This window comes from Natrix helvetica (assembly GCF_964273705.1).
Source record: "Natrix helvetica genome assembly, chromosome: 2".
NCBI classification, from domain to species: domain Eukaryota; kingdom Metazoa; phylum Chordata; class Lepidosauria; order Squamata; family Natricidae; genus Natrix; species Natrix helvetica.
In genome coordinates, this window is record NC_138552.1 from 159,039,124 (window position 1) to 159,059,003 (window position 19,880).

Consider the following 19,880-nt stretch of genomic DNA (forward strand, 5'->3'; position numbering starts at 1 on the left):
TGCTCCGAGTGGAGGGGAGGCGCCGCTGCCACGCGCGGAGATGCCGGCTGGAGCTTTGGCGGCTTCATCTCAGCCACAGCGCCGGGCGGCAAATCCGGCAGTGCTGCCTGTTAGAGGAGGAGGTGGCAGGCAGCAGCTCTTCCGGTGGCGGCGGGGGCTTTGGGGCTTCACAACTAGTTTCAGTCGCCCCGTGCTCCTCAAAGCAAGTCTGGGGAAGTCCTTTGCGGGCGGCCCGTTCTAGCTGCCTGCAAAGGACCTCCCCAGCTTCCAAAACCTGTGGCAATAGAAATCACTGCGTGGCAGTTGAAAACTGCTGCGCGGTGTTTTCTTGCCACCTGCGCGCTAGCGCAGCCGCGCACCTTAGAGGGAACGTAGCACATGACATCACTGCTGTTATGGTGCGACACCCCTGCCCTATAGTCTTCAATAACAGAAATATTATGTATCCGGGATCAAGAATATGGTTTTGCTTTCATCTCTTTAGAGAAGGTAGGCAAACTGTAAGCAGTTCAAGGACAGACCTTGAATTTTCTCCGGGCCCATTTTGTATCATATATCAGAATATTTTAGGACGGTCCCCAAAGGGAAGGTATACATTTTCAATTGATACAGAAACAATAGAGAACTGGATAATCTCTGTTTAATGAACTGAGTTATGTGTTGCTCATAAAAAATAGAATCTCTGTCTTTTATAAGTTGGACTTCACTTAATTATCAACAAAAAATAATTTTGTAATTCATCCAGAAATGGATGAATGGGTTTCACAGAAAGCAATTTGTGAAAACCCTATTCAGATTTCTAAACTATAGCAAGACATTACAATTACACAAACTTCATGATTAAGAACATAGTATCATAAGAAGATTTATTTCAAGCAAACTAATTAACTTAACTAATTACTTTACTGTAAAATATTATCTTTTCTTGGTATATTATATTACATAAATCCATGTAATGAAAGAAAGCTGTTAGTACAGAAAAGTAAATTAATACTGACCTAAATGAGCCATGTTTAATTAGCTACATCTCACAATCCACCACCTTAAAATTTTTATTTTAGACATATTTTTTCTTTCTTTGGAGAACATGTACCCATAGTTATCTCACTTTTTTTTCCTTGTTATTATTTTTTCAAGATAAATAACTACATTACTAATGAATGCACAGAAGTTTAAACAAATTCATGTTCTGTATAATATTACATTAATAAAAAAACAGCCTAAAACTTTCAGTCTGGCAAATGATATTGAATTATTATTTACCCTTTATGAATAATACAAAAAATTATCCATAGACACAGGAAAAGACAAAGGAAAGACATGCACAGGAGTGACCTGGCCTCTTTTCAGAGGACTAGCAAAGGAGAAGCCTAATTGAATTAGATATTGTTTTATTTCATGCCTTTGTGTCAATTAAAGCTAATCAGAATAAGTCTGAGTAAATAATGTTTCCAAAGATATCAGGTGAAGCCTGGGCCAGTTTTTGTTTGTACCTAATATTGGGAATTGCATTTTAAACAGCCATATCAGGGAAGGCAGAAGGGAATGAAGGTGCATCAGCAGTTAATGAATCCAGAACAGGAAGTTTCCAAGTGTTATTTAACTTTCAATTTTTTTAAAAAAAATCATCGAATAAAGCAGCACATAGAAAAGATATTTTAATAGAATTGTTCTTAGTACCTTGATTTATTTATTTTTGAATACATGTTACAGGCTAGTGGATGGAATGTGAAAAAACAACAACAACATGATTTTGGACTGAGATTCCAATGGATAAATAAAAAGATGTCCTTCAATCAGGAATCTTACCGTATCCAATAGGTAATAATATCTTCCATGTGCAGCCTAGATTACTAGGATAATTTCCTGGGAAACCTGGGCTCAGGATCACGCCAGCCATGCTTGTCAGTGTGCCACCACATTTGGCTATAATAAATAAACAATCCATTGAAAGTATATGAAAGTATACCATTAAAATCATCCAACAATTGAGTATCTTATGAGCTGTACAATGTTGATGTTACTGCACACAATCACAAAAGTTCACTTCACTTGTGCTAGGAAAGAACTTGTATTGATGCCAGTCTACACAGGAGAACGATTGCTACAAACAATTTTCCAACTCAATATGTTGTGTCAGATTTTTCTATCTATCCACTATTTTAAGATCAGAAAACTGAACATATCAATAAGCAATCAATATACACGCTGGAGACTTTTTCCAGAATAAAAAAAACCTGTATCAATGGTATATAAAGCTAGTTAAAAAGATGAAAGTTCCACCATGAATCTCAGGCTATAATCTTAAAATGATAACCTATAGATTACACTGACAGAAGGAATGAGTACGTGAATTCTTTAAGAATACTTATCAAATATTAAACCCTACAAAGACTTTTCTTTCTCTCTCTTGGCTTACATTCTTTTATTTGTAATGAAATTCAGTTTGCCTCTCAGTTTTTATAGTTTTGATATGGCTTTTATGCTGTTTTAACTTGATTGGGACCTGTTCAGTTGGTTATAAGATGGGCAGCTATATAAATGTTTTAAATAAATTAAACAAACAAATCACACAAAATTCAAGTTACTCAAGATCTTTTTGTGCGACATATCTAAATCAGCATTCTAGTGCTCAAAAAAAGGCAAAGCAACAACTGCTTTCTAAAATCACTACAAAAATCTTTTAGCATAATTTATTTCAATTTTTATTTATTTTTAAAATGTATTGGCCACCTATCTTACTACAGGGGAACACTAGGCAGCTTACAATATTAAAAGATAGAATATCAAAACCAAGAGACAATATAAATAAAATACTATTTTTTTAATGAAATTACTTTTGTTTACATTTGAAAATAGTCTTCTGACTTTTCGCAGAAGCACAAGATTCTCTGCAACCTGTCAGCTGCATAATTGCCCAAATTGTATTACCTAAAAATGCAACTGGTGTGGCAAAAGAATCCCCTTTTGCTGTGGGAAAATGCAGGGGGGGGGGATTTAAGTATAAAACACACACACAAAACATCTTAATTTTTCCTTGTTACAAAATAAATCTAACTGCTCTTCATGTTTCTATGAGATTTGATTGCTTCCCATTTCAATGTGAAAACATCTGATTATGAGAAATTATTCTAAAACATGTTATGCATCACAATAAAAATAAGGTTTTTTCCCTCTCTCTCCAAATGAATTGGAACCAACTGAATAAAGGAAAAGAGAGCATATCTATCTTTATCATATAATTGACATTCCAAAGAATAATGGGAAAGAAAGACAGCAAAAGGTTTAAATAAATATTTAAATGATGGTTTATAAATCAGTGATGCATAAAACAATTTAGTTCAGCAACCAGCAGATTATAAAAACCTGAAATAAAAGATCTTAGTGGAGTCCCTCTGTCTCACAGAGTTCCTATATGCTTGCACTAAAGTTTGGCCATTCTACTTGCAAGAGGTAGACAAATAACTGGATGACTCAAAAGGTGAAAGTATAGATAATGAAAGGCGTAGAAACACTGAAGGTGCTCATAACTTGCTAAAAGTTTTGAAGCTCCTTCTCTAACTAGCACAGTGATGGCAAACCTATGGCATGCGTGCCACAGGTGGCACGCGGAGCCATTTGTCAGGGCACGCGAGGCGCTGCCCTGCCAGCTGGCCAGCACGCATGCGCGCGCTGGCCAGCTGAGTTCACCTTTTTAAAAGCCATTTTTTGCCCTCCCCAGGCTCCAGAGGCTTTATAGGAGCCTGGGGAGGGCAAAAAGAGCCTCCCCCGCCCTCCAAGAGGGCCTCTGGAGGCTTCAGGGACCATCTGGATGGTTCCCCGACGCCTTCGGAACGCTTAAAACCACCCTCCGAGCAAACCGGAAGTCACTTCTGGTTTGCTCGGAGGATCCTTTTGAGCGCTCCAAAGGCTTCAGGGAAGCCTCCGGACGGGCCCTGAAGCCTCTGGAGGGCCTCCAGGGGGGCGGGGGAGACCCTTTTCACCCTCCCCAGGCTCCTATAAAGCCTCTGGAGCCTGGGGAGGGCGAAAAAAACATGTAAAAAGGGGGGCGATGTGCGCGCATGCGCACTGGGGGGGTCACGCATTGCATTATGGGTGCGGCACACGACCCCCCTGCGCTCCCCCCACTTGTAGCACGCGAGCCAAAAAAGGTTCGCCATCGCTGAACTAGCACATAAGGAGATAAGGGAAAAGAGCCATACTGAGTATTGTGTGCACATTTTTCCTTAATAACACAACTTCCCCCCACCATTTTTTCCTATAACTATGAAATAAGACCACATGGAAGAAGACCCATGGTCACAATCATTTCTAAATTATTGATCAAAGCCAGTGGGAAGAGCATGAGCCTTTGCCTAAAAGGGAGGAAGGAGACAGACTGCCTATGTGGGATTTATAAGATCAGGACTATATCAAGGAAAGTTATACAAGAGAATGAATGGGAATTGTTAAGCATTATTAAAGTATGCCCAATGTATAATGCATAACAGGTAGAACCACTCCCTTCTTCTTTTTCCAGCTTACACAAGGTAGAATGTCAGAGATGTAGGCAAAGGGCGGATGCCAGTGGCATGAATAAATATGGAGTTGCATAGAAAGAAAGTAACTATATTTTCACTTGTAACTCTATATATGGGATATTATGTTAAATACCAGCGCTGTTTTTTATATCATTATTAGTTGTTCATAACAATATGAAGTCACACTTGCCAGTTCTTTATCTGGTGTTGGCCTTCATTTATATAGAGTTCTTCCTAAGAACCTAATGTATTGGCATATTAAATGCAGAGATGTGTGGCATTTTGCAATTAACACTGTAGGAAGCCTCCTCCCAGATTAAAATATTCTTTATTCTTAATATTAAGAGAGGCAAAATATTATATTTCCCCAAAGGAGAAATGAAAAAAAAAAAAAAACATGTTCTTAAAGGCAGAATGCAGCCTCAGTCTTTCTTAATAGCCTCCAGCAGATGCCTGAAGTCTTTAGAGATGGATATTGGGTGCCAATTAAGAAAGACTGGGCCAATCTATTCATGAACAAAACACTTCAGTTCCAGGTGATGGGATTAAGAATTCACATCCCCAACCCAAATTCTAAGGATAGGGCATGATCACTAGGATATAATAGGATTAACCCACCACCATTAGAACAGAAAAAGACACAAGGCTCATTACATTGCACAACCCTCTAGAGCATCTCAGAACCCTGTAAAAATCCATCTATTCCTAAAACAAGGCGTCAGCCACTCCAGAAGCATGCTTCTGTCACTGAAGTTTCTGGAGTCTTTCTTTCCAATCAGCCTCCGTTTTATTTCCAGCATATTTATCCCCAATTGGAACCAGGCCAGATTTTTCTTCCAACAACAGGAAATTTCATCATTGCACAGATTTTTTAAGTGTCATACAAAAGTTTTGGGTATGGCACCCAGTGTGCCAATAACCAGTAGGACAACCACCACTACTTTTTGCCATAATTTTTCAAATTCAATTTTCAGATTATGGTCCTTCATGAACTTCTCCAATGTTTGCCTTCTATTCTACTATGCCATTTTATTGCCATTTCAATTATTCACATTTTCTTCTTTCCAGCCTTGTTTATGACCCAAGACTTTATTAGTCTGCATTTGGAAATTTCAGAAAATTATATTTTATTCTGCTCATTTTCGACCACTTTTTCAACTCAGTGTTCCCACCATTTTTTTTTAATTACTGGCACTGTACATGATAATTTTTACAGATGTTCCTGTATATCATTTGGTGACTGAATTATGCCATTGCTTATGTTTGTGTGATCTTCCTGCACAATCTGAATATTTCGTTTCTTCTGCTTCTTTTTTACAATCTGCACTTTGAAATCATCATTTGACGATTTCCCCCAATTCTGGTCTTGATTGTATTAATTCAAATAGCTTGCTCTTGCGCAGCCATAATCAAGCCTTCAGTTCCTTCCTTCCTTCCTTCCTTCCTTCCTTCCTTCCTTCCTTCCTTCCTTCCTTCCTTCCTTCCTTCCTTCCTTTCTTCTTTCCAAGAAAGCGAGACTGGCTCAATGTTTACACAAAAAGCAATGTTGCTTTTTGTCTAAAGTAGGATTAGAACCAGTGGTGGGTTGCCAATTTTTTACTACTGGTTCAGACACACTTGTGAGAGTCTCCCACCACCACTACTACCAGTTTGCCTGATCCGGGCCAAACTGGGAGCAACCCACCTCTGATTAGAACCCCATGTCTCTTAGTTTCTAGACTATGTAGTTCTTTATCTATTGCAGTAAATGGATTCTGTTCTGTTCTGTTGTATTCTTTTCTTTGCATTCCACTTAAAATGACATAGAAATTTTGGCCAGGTAGATCTTCTGCATGACTACTGAGTTTTCCTGATACAATTTACATACAAGGAATAAAGAAGACAAAGGCTGCAATACAGTTTTGCATAAAGACTTAAGCAATGGTAAAAAACTTTCAGATATATTTTCTGTTTGAGCAAAAACAGTTATTAAAGAAATGATGCTATCACTGAAATATGCATCTTCCTAATGCTTACTGTAATAAAATTTAGCATTTATATAGAGTATTTCAGTTGCTTAAGCTGTATGGAGTACTATATATTATACCGGCAGGTGGATTTTTTGCCCAAGCAAGAAAATCTGCTAGTACTTCATACCTAAAATGAAATGTGAATCAGGAAAATGAACCAGGAGCTCAACCATTAAGCAACTGGATATTTTCTACTTAAATAGCTTTGATAACAGAGGAACAAAAATAGATACAGCTAATTAAACTTTTTATTTTTACTAATGTTATTCTCAACAACATTCACTTAGAATAAAAATATGTATATATGCATACCAATACAAAGAGGAGAAGGATAATTCCAACGGCGAACTGTTCCAGGCATACAAGAAATATGAGAACGTCCCTTTAAAAAATTCAAAAACAAAATAATTATGCAACATTGTCCCATTTTTGAAGCTTTCATTTAGCAACTTGACACAATGGTTTTCACTATTGATTTTAGAAAAATCCTTTTGCCAATTAATCTTCCCTTATACTTTATTACCTATGACAGTTTTCTAATTGAGGACAAATAAAAGTCTTTTAAGTTAATTAGAATTCCTTTAAAAATGGAAAGTGAGTTGTGCTACACGACTTAAGAAGTTGTTCCAGAACTTTAAACTAAATTATTATATAGAACTGCACAGCAGCATGACACTCTCATTTACATTCTTTGCTGCATTACCAAAGGGAAGATTTTTTTTTTCCTTTCCAAAGAATCATTATTTCAAGGAAGTTAATTTTAAAAAGTAATGTCCTTCTTCAAAAGTGATTTCAGAATGAAAATGTGCTTTATATGAAAACTACCAGGCACAAATTATATAGTTTAATAATCATGTCTTCCCTCAAACAATTATTGCTAACTTTGAGGAGAGTGCTATTGAAGTCCACAAAAATGGCAACCTCTGAAATCAGTGGGCCACTTGGCACCACCACCACTTACTGCACTTTGCCCCTTTGGTGACAATACAAATACTGTATTTGTAGAGATAGGAATTTTGTATATATGACTGTATGAGTGATGGCTTCCAAAAAAACTGGACACCAATGCAAAAAAAAAAAAAAAAAAAAGGAAAAGAAATTGGGATGTACTGATAGGCTTTGGGGTAATCTGTACTAGATTGAAAAGTTTTTTGATCACCATTTATTTAACATGACAAAGTAAACTCCCTTTTCAACTAAGCTACATGCAGGAATACCGTGAACTCAGTTCTACATTGAATAACAAATAATTGGGTATTAAAATATTACTGTTCATTATTATTAAATGTTTGTATCTGAGTCCCAGTTTTATTTTCAATTAATGAAGTACTACCTAATATAGAAACATTATCTACCTGTAGGTTGAACTTTTGCTACCATATTAAACTCCTGAATAGGAGGGAATACCAAATAAAATCAAATTTGGTCTTTGGGCACAACAATAAAATAAAACTCAATTATTAATATTTTTTTTTAAAAATATGCAATAAAATTACATAATTTATATATTAACTATAGCACAAATAGCGGTGGCAATCTCCAACATTTGTGTTCAAGTTCAAGAGCAGGTAGAATTGATCAGCAAATGTAATACAAAATTGCACAACCTGGACAGATATGTCAGGGTCTTGGTAAGATGGAAAAATATTGTGATTGTCCTGGTAAGATAGAAAGATAGAAGACAGAGAGATATTGTGATCTCCATCAGGGTAGGTCTATTAAATGGGATTAATATACATCTTCCTTGATTCTCCAAAGAGAGCAAGAAAGGAGTATATGCCTTAGGGCAGGGATCCCCACCTACTAGGCTGCAGCCCACTACCGGGTCATGGCCTCTTCAGAACTGGGACATGCAGGCAGCGGGCAAGTGCATGTGCAAAACTTCCCTTGCATGCATGTTGGCCACTTGCGCTTGCGTTTGAAGCTCCCATCTTGTGAGTGGCAGCCACTTGTGCTCACTTGCAAAGCTCTCCTTGCATGAGTGGTGGCTGCTTGCTCTTACCGTATATATGTATATGTAGGTATACATATACTATGATAGTCATAGTAACTGTGAACAGTCTTGAGCAGAACCTCAGAAAATCCAACATTCACATTTGTGGACTTTAAATTGTATCATTGTCAATAAATGTTTGTTACCACTATTTGAAGTTGTTTGTTAAGCTGGTTAAGATGTTCTGAGCTACAACTGCCATGTGCATCATTTGCTTTGCTTTGCAAAAGTATATTTTCTTCAAACTTACAGATAGGTAGTTGTAGTGTTAACATCTCTGTATAAAAAAGAAAATCAGAGGTCACTTGTATTTGTTTGATGATTTTTTTACCCCTTTAATTTGTTTTGCTGTTCCCTTTTCCTTTTATGTTAGTTTGTGTTTTATTGTATGATGTCAAAACTTAATAAAGATATTATAAAAAAAGTAAATCAATAAAGATTGTGATCTTGCAGGCAGAAAAGATGAATTTTGCTGTGAGAATAAGAAATGGGAAAGAGGGCAATAATGGTTGAATGTTCAAATGCTTCTGTTTATAGTCATCATTTTATTGTATATTACTCTCCCATAACAGAGACTGCAAAAATGGTATAATTAAATGCTTATTTTGTTTTTTTTAATAGTCAGATGAGGATTTAAGTATCTAAGCTAGGCAAATCAACTCTTTTTTATTTTTCAAGATAATATCATTAATGCAAATAAAATTATAGAATGTTCATACTGGTTTTGTGAATGATCTAGCAGAGAAACAATAACTCATATTAAAATAGTGAAATATGCATTAATAATAAAATAAGAGAAGCAAGAAACAAACTTAAGTTTAACTCAATGTGTATCTTTCAACTGCTGTTTGAAAATAAATGAAACAGCAATATGCATAGAGGGTGACAAGTATTAAAATGTTTTTACTGCAGAGTTCTACATTATGCATTGTGCTGTAAAGTCAAACTGGCCTTATTAACTGGGATAAAAAAATCTCCCCAAAATTATTTGGGAGACAAATAATAGCCAAATGATACATATTTATTTTGCGTACAGAAAGGATCAGATTTAACTCTGACTTCACTTGTATTAAATGTTACAAAGATAATGCACTATAATGTAAAATCAGCCTTTCTGGAAAGTCTCAACCATAGAGGATGAGATAGTTGAAGAAATGATCTTCACTGGTATGGTATTCCTTCAGATCATTTTCCTACTATTTAGTAGAATTAGTGTGACTATGCTCACAACAATACAGATGAGTCTAACTAAATTGGACTAAATTTAATTCAAACTTGTCTCAATGATTTTAATTGGCTGCATCACCTATTATAAAATTAATTCTTCTTCATATCAGAGAATATATTTATTTCCCTTGCTATAATTGTTTCTTTAAGTCATTTATATTAATGGAATCAAATATGTAACATTTGGAATGTATGCGATTCTATTCAGCAGAGATAAAAAGTATCAGAGAATTATCTGTTTCTAAATGTCAATTTCTGTATACATAAGAAATCTATATACAAATACAAAATATAGTTTTTCAATGACAAAAATGTGAACAGAATATATTACAATACCTATTTCTGCTAGAACTACCAGATCTGGATTGCAAAACCAGCTGATAAAAACAGAATTATCTGCCAACTAATGGCCATTCAGATGTTGGCATCCCAGTTATGGTAGCCCAAAATTTATATCCAAGGATGTAAAACACAAGAAATATATATGTGGTGTGGTGTGTGTGTGTGTGTGTGTGTGTGTGTATTTAAAAAATCAGGTACCTGCAATGTATATCCTGGCTCACACTGAAATGATAAAACATCATTCACCATATATCTATCACCAATTTTAAATCCATTGCTAGGAATTACAGGTTCTGGGCAGGAAGCAAGACCTACAGCTAAAAGAAAAGAGAAAAAAAAAGTATATTAAGATCATATTGCTTTGGTTTTATTGCTTATGTCTTGATTATCTAATTACTACACAAAGTTTAAAACAGGAAGTTCTCAACAATGTGATTAATAATCCAAAATGAAAAGAAGATTCAAGAAGGTAGCTGAAAGGAAGCATAGGATTTTAAAATTTCTTTTTACAGCCATTTACTCTTAGTCTTTCAAACTGAAGCAATTATGAATACGATGACACAAAACTGAATTTAAAATATGATATCGTAAATTCCTGTGATCTCAGAACAAAAATGAAAGAATTAGTCTTTATATGTACTTTAAATATACCATTGGTTGCGTGCAAAGGCAAATCTCTCAATATGATAAAAAGGTTCTCCGATTATGGTTTATTTTATAATGAACTGAGTTTTAAAATGAAAAATAAATAGAGCTAAAAAAGCCTAGGGCAGAACAAGGTGAGGAATTATTTAGAGCACATGCTTTACATACTGTACTTTCTATTCACAACTTACAAATAGCAAGTGCTGTTTTCAAGGGTAACATGCCTTCCTTGTATAGGAAATTGCTTACTGCATGCTCTTCACAGGTCAGCTCACTCTTTTGGCACAGGACATAAAACTCATTAATGCCAATATTGATAACTCTCCTGGTGATCTCATCCCAGTTCCAGCTTATTAAATACTTCTGCCACTCCAGGTCTACCACTAGGCATTCATCTATGTATGTCATTACAGTGACCTGTAATATTTTTCTGGCATCACTGCCATCAATGACAAGAAAGCTCACAGCAGTGCCATCTTGTTAATAGTTCTAAAAGTGTATTAGCATAGACTACATTTCACTTTCACTTTAATAAAGATAAAATTCCCTGGACAAAATGTGATGAATTATTAAAAAAACCCTGTGCCTTTTACTTTAGAGATAATTAAATATTGTAATCTATATTCATTTTTACAACACGATTGTAAATTATAAAATGCTGTTGTTTAAAAATGCTCAAAAAAACTTTCTACTGTACTAAATATAGAGCATACACCTGCATGCGCGCAGAACAATTTACATTGAACACTGCATGTATGTGCAGCGTGCGTCTGGCACATACAAAATGCTGTTGTTTAAAAATACTCAAAAAACTTTCTGCTGTACTAAATATAGAGCATACATCTGCATGCGCGCAGAACAATTTACATTGAACACTGCATGTATGTGCGGCATGCGTCTGGCACATACAAAGCGCCTGCGCATGTTGCGCATGGGTTGAGAACTGGCAGTAACACCAGTAGCAACATACACCTGGTGTCAGATTGGCGGCCTGTGGGATGCGTCACACACAGGCCATGCCCACCCAAGCTCTGTGAACAGAAAAAAATGGTTGCAATATGTTATGTGACAGCAATGTGGCACAGGGACTTTGACACCCATGACGTACAGTAGATGAACAAATGAATGAATATATGTCTATGTGTATATGCACATATATATTATTTTAATGCAGAATGCATTATTTCTAAGTACCACAAGATGGCAACGTTTAATGGAGTGAACTTAGAACATTGTTCAAGTCCAAACCTAGGCATTTTATGGCCTGAGGGTCACATCCAGTCTGCAGGCAGTCCCAGATTGCCTTTAGCATCAGCAGGATTGGTGAGGGGATTAGGGCAGCAATGGTGGGGTGGTGCAGTGGTGGGGTAGCAGGTGGCATTGACGCAGGGGTTGGGTGGGGCAGAAGCAGCAGGAGTGGGACGCAGCAGTGGAGGATGGGGTGGCAACAGCAACAGTGGCCCTCCATAACAGTCCCAGTTTCTCATGTGTCCCCTTGGGAAAATTAATTGTGTAGCCCTGTTCTAATTCCACCTTGGCATAAAGCCAGTTGGAGTGGTCAGTCCTTCTCAATTGTAGGAAGGAGACAGGGCAAACCACTTCTGAAAAACCTTGTCAAGAAAACTCCAGGAACTACTTCATTCAGCCTCCAGGAGACAACAGTGACTTGAAGAGACGAATATGCATATCTATACTCACACCCACCCACAAACACAGAAACACACAAACTCACACTATGTATTCATACTCATGTTTGGGTACATCAACACATATAAATGATATATATTCATATTAAGTTTGTAACCTTATATAATCACAATTGCATATATTTATAAAGTCTTAATTATCTTACTGTCTTTTTGAGTCATGAATTTAATTAATTCTTCTATTAATCTAATTGGGTGTTTCCGCCACTAATGATGGCTTGTAGCATGGAAAAGAATCCGATATGGTTGTATGGTTGACATCTTACGCTAAATAAAAGGTGTCTTATCATAATCATAAAAATAGCATTACCATTGCTATCAGTCACATAATTATAAATGAATGAATATACTCACCCACAGCACCCGCACACAAATGGGCATTAAATATGTTAGTGGGTTTTTAACTGCATACGCCTTTGGGAATTGAGTTATAACGATACTATCTATGGATGTGAGATCAGATTCATATCAAAGCACATTTAGAATATATTTCTACCATTGCTAAGGTGAAACGTATTCTAGATTGTGTTGAAGAAATGGTAAACAATGTGCGGTCTTCACTATATCTCCCCACATCCATCATTATTGACCCTCCTGATTGTGTCACATTTGAAAAGCAACATGTTTTACATCCCTAAATCTAAAACACAGATCTCTACTGGCAACATAGATAAGATGTTATATCTCTCTGTATCTCAACATTAAGATAGGATAAATGTCAGGGTTTCAAATAACATCCAAAATTAAATCAGAGTCCAATGAAAAGTATTGCTCAAAGTTCCAATTTATTAAGAGAGTCATGTTGGCACATATGGGAAAATCCGAATCTGAAAGCTTCCTGGTTTTTCCCACCCAGTTGAAAGTTCATGCTCTTGTCCCCACATCCACAAGTCCATCACATGGCCCTATCTTCCACTGCCATGCTGGTAGTTCCACCCATTCAGTTCCGGTCAGGTGCAGAGGTGCAGAGACAAAGAATGACCTTGGGCTTCTAGAAAGGAATGTTTTATTTTGACAACATCACATTCTACTCCTTACTATTCCCCCTCCCAATTAGCCCACTAATGAAACAGCATAGTAGAATGGAATATTAGAGTGGCAGGCCAAAGATCCCAAAAGGAACTGGCTGCAGGCTTGACATGTGGCCTTTCTCCCAAGCTACTTGGGTGAAAAGCTGGAACCTAAAAGCGGATAAGTTAGTAAAATAATTCCATGAAAAGTTTCCCGATAAGCCAAAGGACCCCCCCCCCCGTGGGGGGAGAGGGTTAATTCTATTATGTTAACTCCTACATTATTCTCTTTTCAGGAAATGTTTTCTTCTGCATTCAGTTCTGGTCACCACGATGTAGAAAAGATGTGGAGACTCTAGAAAGAGTGCAGAGAAGAGCAACAAAGATGATTAGGAGACTGGAGACTAAAACATATGAAGAACCGTTGCAGGAATTGGGTAGGTCTAATTTTATAGAAAGAAGGACGAGGGGAGACATGATAGCAGTGTTCCAATATCTCAGGGGTTGCCACAAAGAAGAGGGAGTCAAACGATTCTCCAAGGCACCTGAGGGTAGAACAAGAAGCAATGGGTGGAAACTAATCAAGGAGAGAAGCAACTTAGAACTGAGGAGAAATTTCCTGACAGTTAGAACAATTAATCAGTGGAACAGCTTGCCTCCAGAAGTTGTGAATGCCCCAACACTGGAAGTCTTTAAGAAGATGTTGGATAGCCATCTGTCCAAAACGGTATAGGGTTTCCTGCCTAGGCAGGGGGTTGGACTAGAAGACCTCCAAGGTCCCTTCCAACTCTGCTATTGTATTGTATTGTATTGAGAGGCTGCCTGTCAGGCCAAAGATCCCAAAAGGAACTGGCTGCAGGCCTGACAATAAAATCATTTATTCTGCTCCTTTTCAGATAAAGTTTCCAAATATATTTCACCTCCAAAATTTAAAAAAAAAAAGGGGGGGGGGATCTTGACTAATGGTTAAGAAGGACCTAGTGCTCTTACCATAGACAATATCTATAACATATCAAACAATACATTTAGGGTATTTCTGCTTCTGACAAGCAAAGTCAATAAGTAAGCGAGCAGAAGGTTGCAAATGGCAAAAATGTGATGTCGCAAATGGCAACCACATGACATTTTACTTAAAAACTTGGTGGGATTCACTTAATGATAACAAAAGTACTAGAAATTACATTACTTAAGCAGCACAGTCACATGAGATCACACTCCAAACTGTGTTACTTATCATTAGAAATTCTGGTTCCAATTACTGTTGTTAACAGATGACAACCTGTATGGAATCGTCCTTAATTAAAGGAGGAAGCAAGTACATCTTTCCTCTTCTGAGTAGATGAGGACAAGCTTAATTCAGTGAACAGAAACCATTTCCTCTGTTTGGTATGACCAACATTTTTCCATGTTGAAGAAAATCCTCCAAATCACAGTTTCTTGCAACCTAAAACTTTAACATGTGGGAAAGTCATACTTTCAAAGACCCGAGTGGCAAATGTGATAAAAAAAATCCATCTTCTATCTGTGTATCTATTGGTGCAATGCTTTGCATTTGGGGGAAAGACTAAGATGCTGTAGTGACTGTATTCAGTGACATAGAACTGAACACTTTATTTAGTGAAGTTTGATTAGACACACAAGGCATTTGTCTCTGGTGAATAAGACATGGTGATATCAATGAAGATATTTCCCCCCAGATTTTAAAAGGCTTGAAGGGTAAAAATGGAGTCAGCTATTGCATCTTTTATTTACCATGTACCCATTCATCCGCTTCCCTGATCTCCAACAGATAAAAATTGCATCATTCAAAAGTAAGAGCTTCATTGCTCAATTTCAGCAAGCAAGCTATTCTTGGAGCTGTAAAATGGGAACTGGTGGGTGGAAATGATCTTCTACCCCAGACTTAAATATCAGTAAAGTGAATATATGATTGGGAGCCACACAGAGTTGGTTAGAAGATGAGTGGCAATATATATGTTTTAATACATAAATGACTGATTAAACAATACACAGACATCTTTTCCCCCTTTCCTCATAACATCTTTATAAGGCTTTCATAAAGTCAAGATTGCACAGTTTGCTAACTAGAGGCTAGGCTATGATAGCCCTTGAATCTGGTCTGAACATAGTCTGAAATTTATATTCCAGAGATAAACTTAATTTTCAAAAAAGTGGGGGAAGAGGCAAACTAATCTTAAGATTAGAAACAAGAAAGGGACAAGAAAAGGGAATTGGAAAAAGGCTAATTTTGCTTACTTTCTTGCCTAATATTATGGGGCACATTTATATATAAACATCTATTCATGACATCGAAATGAAGAAACTTGGCCATGGCATTATGACTTAAGCTCCATATTGCAGTGGCGCAATATGAATGGAAGTCTTTCTTGGAAACTGTTCTTCATTATTTTTTTTTTCTTCCTTATACATTTTTGATCTGTCATCTCCACTGAAATAGAGCTGTACCCTTTCAAATGCTGTGAGACAGATTAAATGAAGTTGAAAAAAAGTTTCTGAGGACGTGACTCAAATATGCAGTAATCTTTATTATCATTCTACTGTAACATTTTATCGTATGTTAGTTGAATGGATTAAATCTTGCACTAGTTATTGATTTCACCCTATTCTAAATCTCTTAGATCAATTAAATGAATATATTCAATCAATTATACAATCCATGAAAAAGAGAAATACATCGATAATGAAACTATTGTGACTAAATTGTTGGACGGTTTAAACTGATGCAAAGAAGTCACCCAAGGAGACGATGGGGTACAAGAAACATTCTAAGCATAAGTGACAATATTATTCCAAAGAGTACTTCAAACTAATTTGCCTCCATTTTAATCTTCAGATTATATTCAAACTAGTGGTGAAATTCATTTTTTTTTTTTACTACCGGTTCTGTCAGCGTGGGTTGGTGGGTATGGCAGGGGAAGGATACTGCAAAATCCCCATTTCCTTTCCACTGCTGGGGGAAGGATATTGCAAAATCTCCATTCTCATCCCACTCTGGGACCAGTCAGAGGTGGTATTTGTCGGTTCTTCGAACTACTCAAATTTTCTGCTACTGATTCTCCAGAACCTGTCAGAACCTGCTGAATTTCACCCCTGTTTCAAACCAAAGTGTGCTAACATCAATCAAAGGAATTGAATGCTACTGCATTTTCCAAAACACTTTCTTTGTAGCCAGCTGCCTGATTGTAGTATTATCCTTTACCCACACTAAACATTTTATTTATACATAGAGATACCAAAAAATAATAAGGTTTTGTTCTACATAATATTTCATAATAATGCATAATATGCATTCAGAAACAGGGTTATCAGAAATAGATGCCTACCTAATACTTTGGTAAATATTTCCAATGAATGCAAGGGCTACTTATAGCAGGATTCACTATAAAGTATTGTGTTTTAGGATTGGAAATATAAAATTATAAATATTTTCAATATCAAAATTACTTGACTTGCATTCACTCTCACACAGTATCATTTATCTGTATTATGTTCACAGACTACTAATACCCCATGCTCTCATACATTTATACAATGTCCCTACTTGTAGAAACGCAAAACAGAAAATGTTTGCTAATTCCCCAAACCCTACAGCCATGATGATGAAACTATGGCACGTAGAGCCCTCTCTGTGGGCATGCCAACCATCACCCCAGCCCAGCTCCCCCATGCATGCATGTGCGCCACCCATCAGCCAGCTGCTCTTCAGGTCTTTGCCGTGCATTTACAGGGGTTGGGGGAACATCAGGAATGCACATGCATTCATGCATGGGGGGCAGGGTGCATGCACAGGGGGTTCTCGCATTGCATTTTGGGGCCTCACTTGGCACCCCCACCCCATTTTGGCTTCCAGGTTGGTGCAGGAAGTCTTCCAGGCCCAAACAGGGTGGTGGGGGGCAATTAGAAATGAATAGAGAAATTCAAGCACAGAATTAAAATCTCCTGTGACTAATAGTTAGTTTGAATACTTATCATCAGCTGGAGATCTGCCCTTTCCAATTTTTTTACACATTAAACAATCTATAATAGTGATTACTTCAATTATAAGTATTTCCATTGGTGCTTGTCAGTATATTTGTTTGCATACAATTGCTCATTAAGACGAGATGGATATCCATGCTAGGGGAATCTTTAATGACTTAATTTGCATACTTCTAATAAACATCAATTCGTGTAAGTTCTTTATTGTTTTTATTTATTTATTATTCATGCTTCTTTTCTACAAGGGAAGTTAATTTTTGCATATTAAAATGCGGCATTGGGTAACCCAATCTACACCCAACCTTAGAAATATATATTCAACCTTAGAAATGTAAGGTTGTATCTATAGTGAAACTGGTATTACATATGAAGAAGTTACTGATACATGAAAACATTTGAAAAGAACAGAAAAGCCGCAAAATGAAAAGTACTCTTCAGTTATCAAATATTAGATATCAAGTTGCTGACTCTGAATTGATAAATTCTAGATGAATATACAGTATATTGATTACTTAATTGATTACTAAATTGGATATTAGGTAAAGTAGAAAGAAGGTAGAAGTCTGGTTTTATTTATTTATTTTATTATTTATTAAGAAATGTATATGGTTACCCAACTCACTCATAATGATTCTAAGCAGCTTATAGAAGTAAAACCTCAAATACAAAATCCAATAAAATTTCACTCCACAATCAAACAAACCATTTGATGGGCTCCTTTCCCCAGACCCACTGGAAAAATCATGTTTTCGGGGCCTTCCAAATGTTTATCAAGATGGGAGCCAATCTTATCTCGGTGGGCTTGATTTCCACAGGGAGAGCCACCATCTTGGTCCTACTAGATGGCCCTCCTTAATAGAGAGAACCTGTAACATATCTTGCCTTCCCAGTCTGGTGGGCTGGGTAAATGTAACATGGAAAAGATGATCCCTTGAATAACCTGGCCCCAAGCCATGTAGGGTGTTAAAGGGGACAATCAGCACCTTGAATTGGACCCAGAAGAAAAATGACAACCGATGCAGCTCCAGCAAGTGAGGTGACATGTGCTCAAATCTGGACTTGTACAAATCCATGTGGGTGGCTAAATTTCAAAACATACATCTCAAACCAACAGCCTAATTTTCAACAGCCTTAATTCATTTTTAATAGAATTTGTGTGTACCTCTCAATGTCTAAATCTTCTTATATAAGCACTTCAAATACAAAGCAGAATACTTTAAAGAAAAGAATAGGCATTTTAATATGATAACTGTAATATGATAAAAGTTATTAATCTAAACAATACTTTAGAAGTTGTACATAAAGAACTTTCTGAAAAAAAGACTAGTTTTAATTGGGATGTGATATTCCTTTAGATTTTGTATTACCTTTGTGTGAATAACTTTACAAACATTTAATGTAGAAATGATAAATATTTCTGTCACAAGTTAAGCCAGTTTCTCCTAGATCCACATTCTTTTTCTCTCTTCAAACAGGCACCCACCCACCCATCTGTATGCATATGCACATAATGTGTATATCAATTATCTGTCAATAGCTCAATAGACAAATGGAAGTGTATTTTAAAATACACTTCCTGGTGTCTGTTGAGTATATGTCAATAGAACCAATACTATTTCATAAATAGATATAAACTTGGGAAAGTCAATGTGATAGTGGTAAGTAAAACACACAATGATTTTCCAGGCAACTGTGATCATTGTCAACCCTCCCCACCCCACTTTCCCCAGTTTTGTCCAAACTCAAAAATATTCATTTGGCTTGCTATAATTGTGATGCAGTGGTGGGTTTCAAAATTTTTTAAAACCTATTCTGTAGGTGTGGCCTGTTTTGTGGGAGTGGCTTGGCAGTCCTGTGACTGGGTGGGAGTAGCTTGGCAGTCATGTGATCGAGTGGACATGGCCATCTTGTAAAATGTGGTGAAACTCACTTAACAACGCTCTTGCTTAGCAACCAAAAAGTTGGCTCAGAAACTCTGGCATTTGAAGCATGCAAGTCTTAAAACTGTCAAGTTACAAGACACTTGCACCCCTAACCCTTTACAAAAAAAATCCCAGGGGTGTTCAAACTTGACATCTTTAAAACTTATGGACTTCAACTCCCAGAATTCCGCCTCCCGTCATGTTTGTCACGATGTTAAAAAGTTTGCTAGGCCTGAACTGCCTGAATTGACACTCAAGAGTTAAACTAAGAAAGCTTTATTGCGCAGGTCATAAAACAAAATGTTATCTGAAAGTGATTTATTGCGCACGCGTTACACATTCCAAATTCCTCTCTTCTTTGTTCGGCAGCCAACTTTGGCAAACGTAGCTTTCATTATCAAAATGTAACCATTAGTTATTTTCTGTTTCATTTACTTTTATTATTTTATTATTAAAGTTTGTTTATTAATTAGAATACTTTAAAGACTTATTTTTCTCAATATCTCA

At 36.7% G+C, this 19,880-nt stretch overlaps 1 protein-coding gene across 1 annotated transcript in view; it reads right to left on the reverse strand.

Moving 5' to 3' along the window:
* The window catches only part of CSMD1 (CUB and Sushi multiple domains 1), a gene marked incomplete at its 5' end in the record, with an annotated part of 1,188,747 nt that overhangs the window by 105,841 nt on the left and 1,063,026 nt on the right, over window positions 1-19,880 (reverse strand). Inside the window, 3 exons of the mRNA XM_081942958.1 lie at window positions 1,810-1,926; window positions 6,842-6,911; window positions 10,290-10,408. Of these exons, the coding sequence (XP_081799084.1) occupies window positions 1,810-1,926; window positions 6,842-6,911; window positions 10,290-10,408 (306 nt within the window). The remainder of the gene's footprint in view (window positions 1-1,809; window positions 1,927-6,841; window positions 6,912-10,289; window positions 10,409-19,880) is intronic.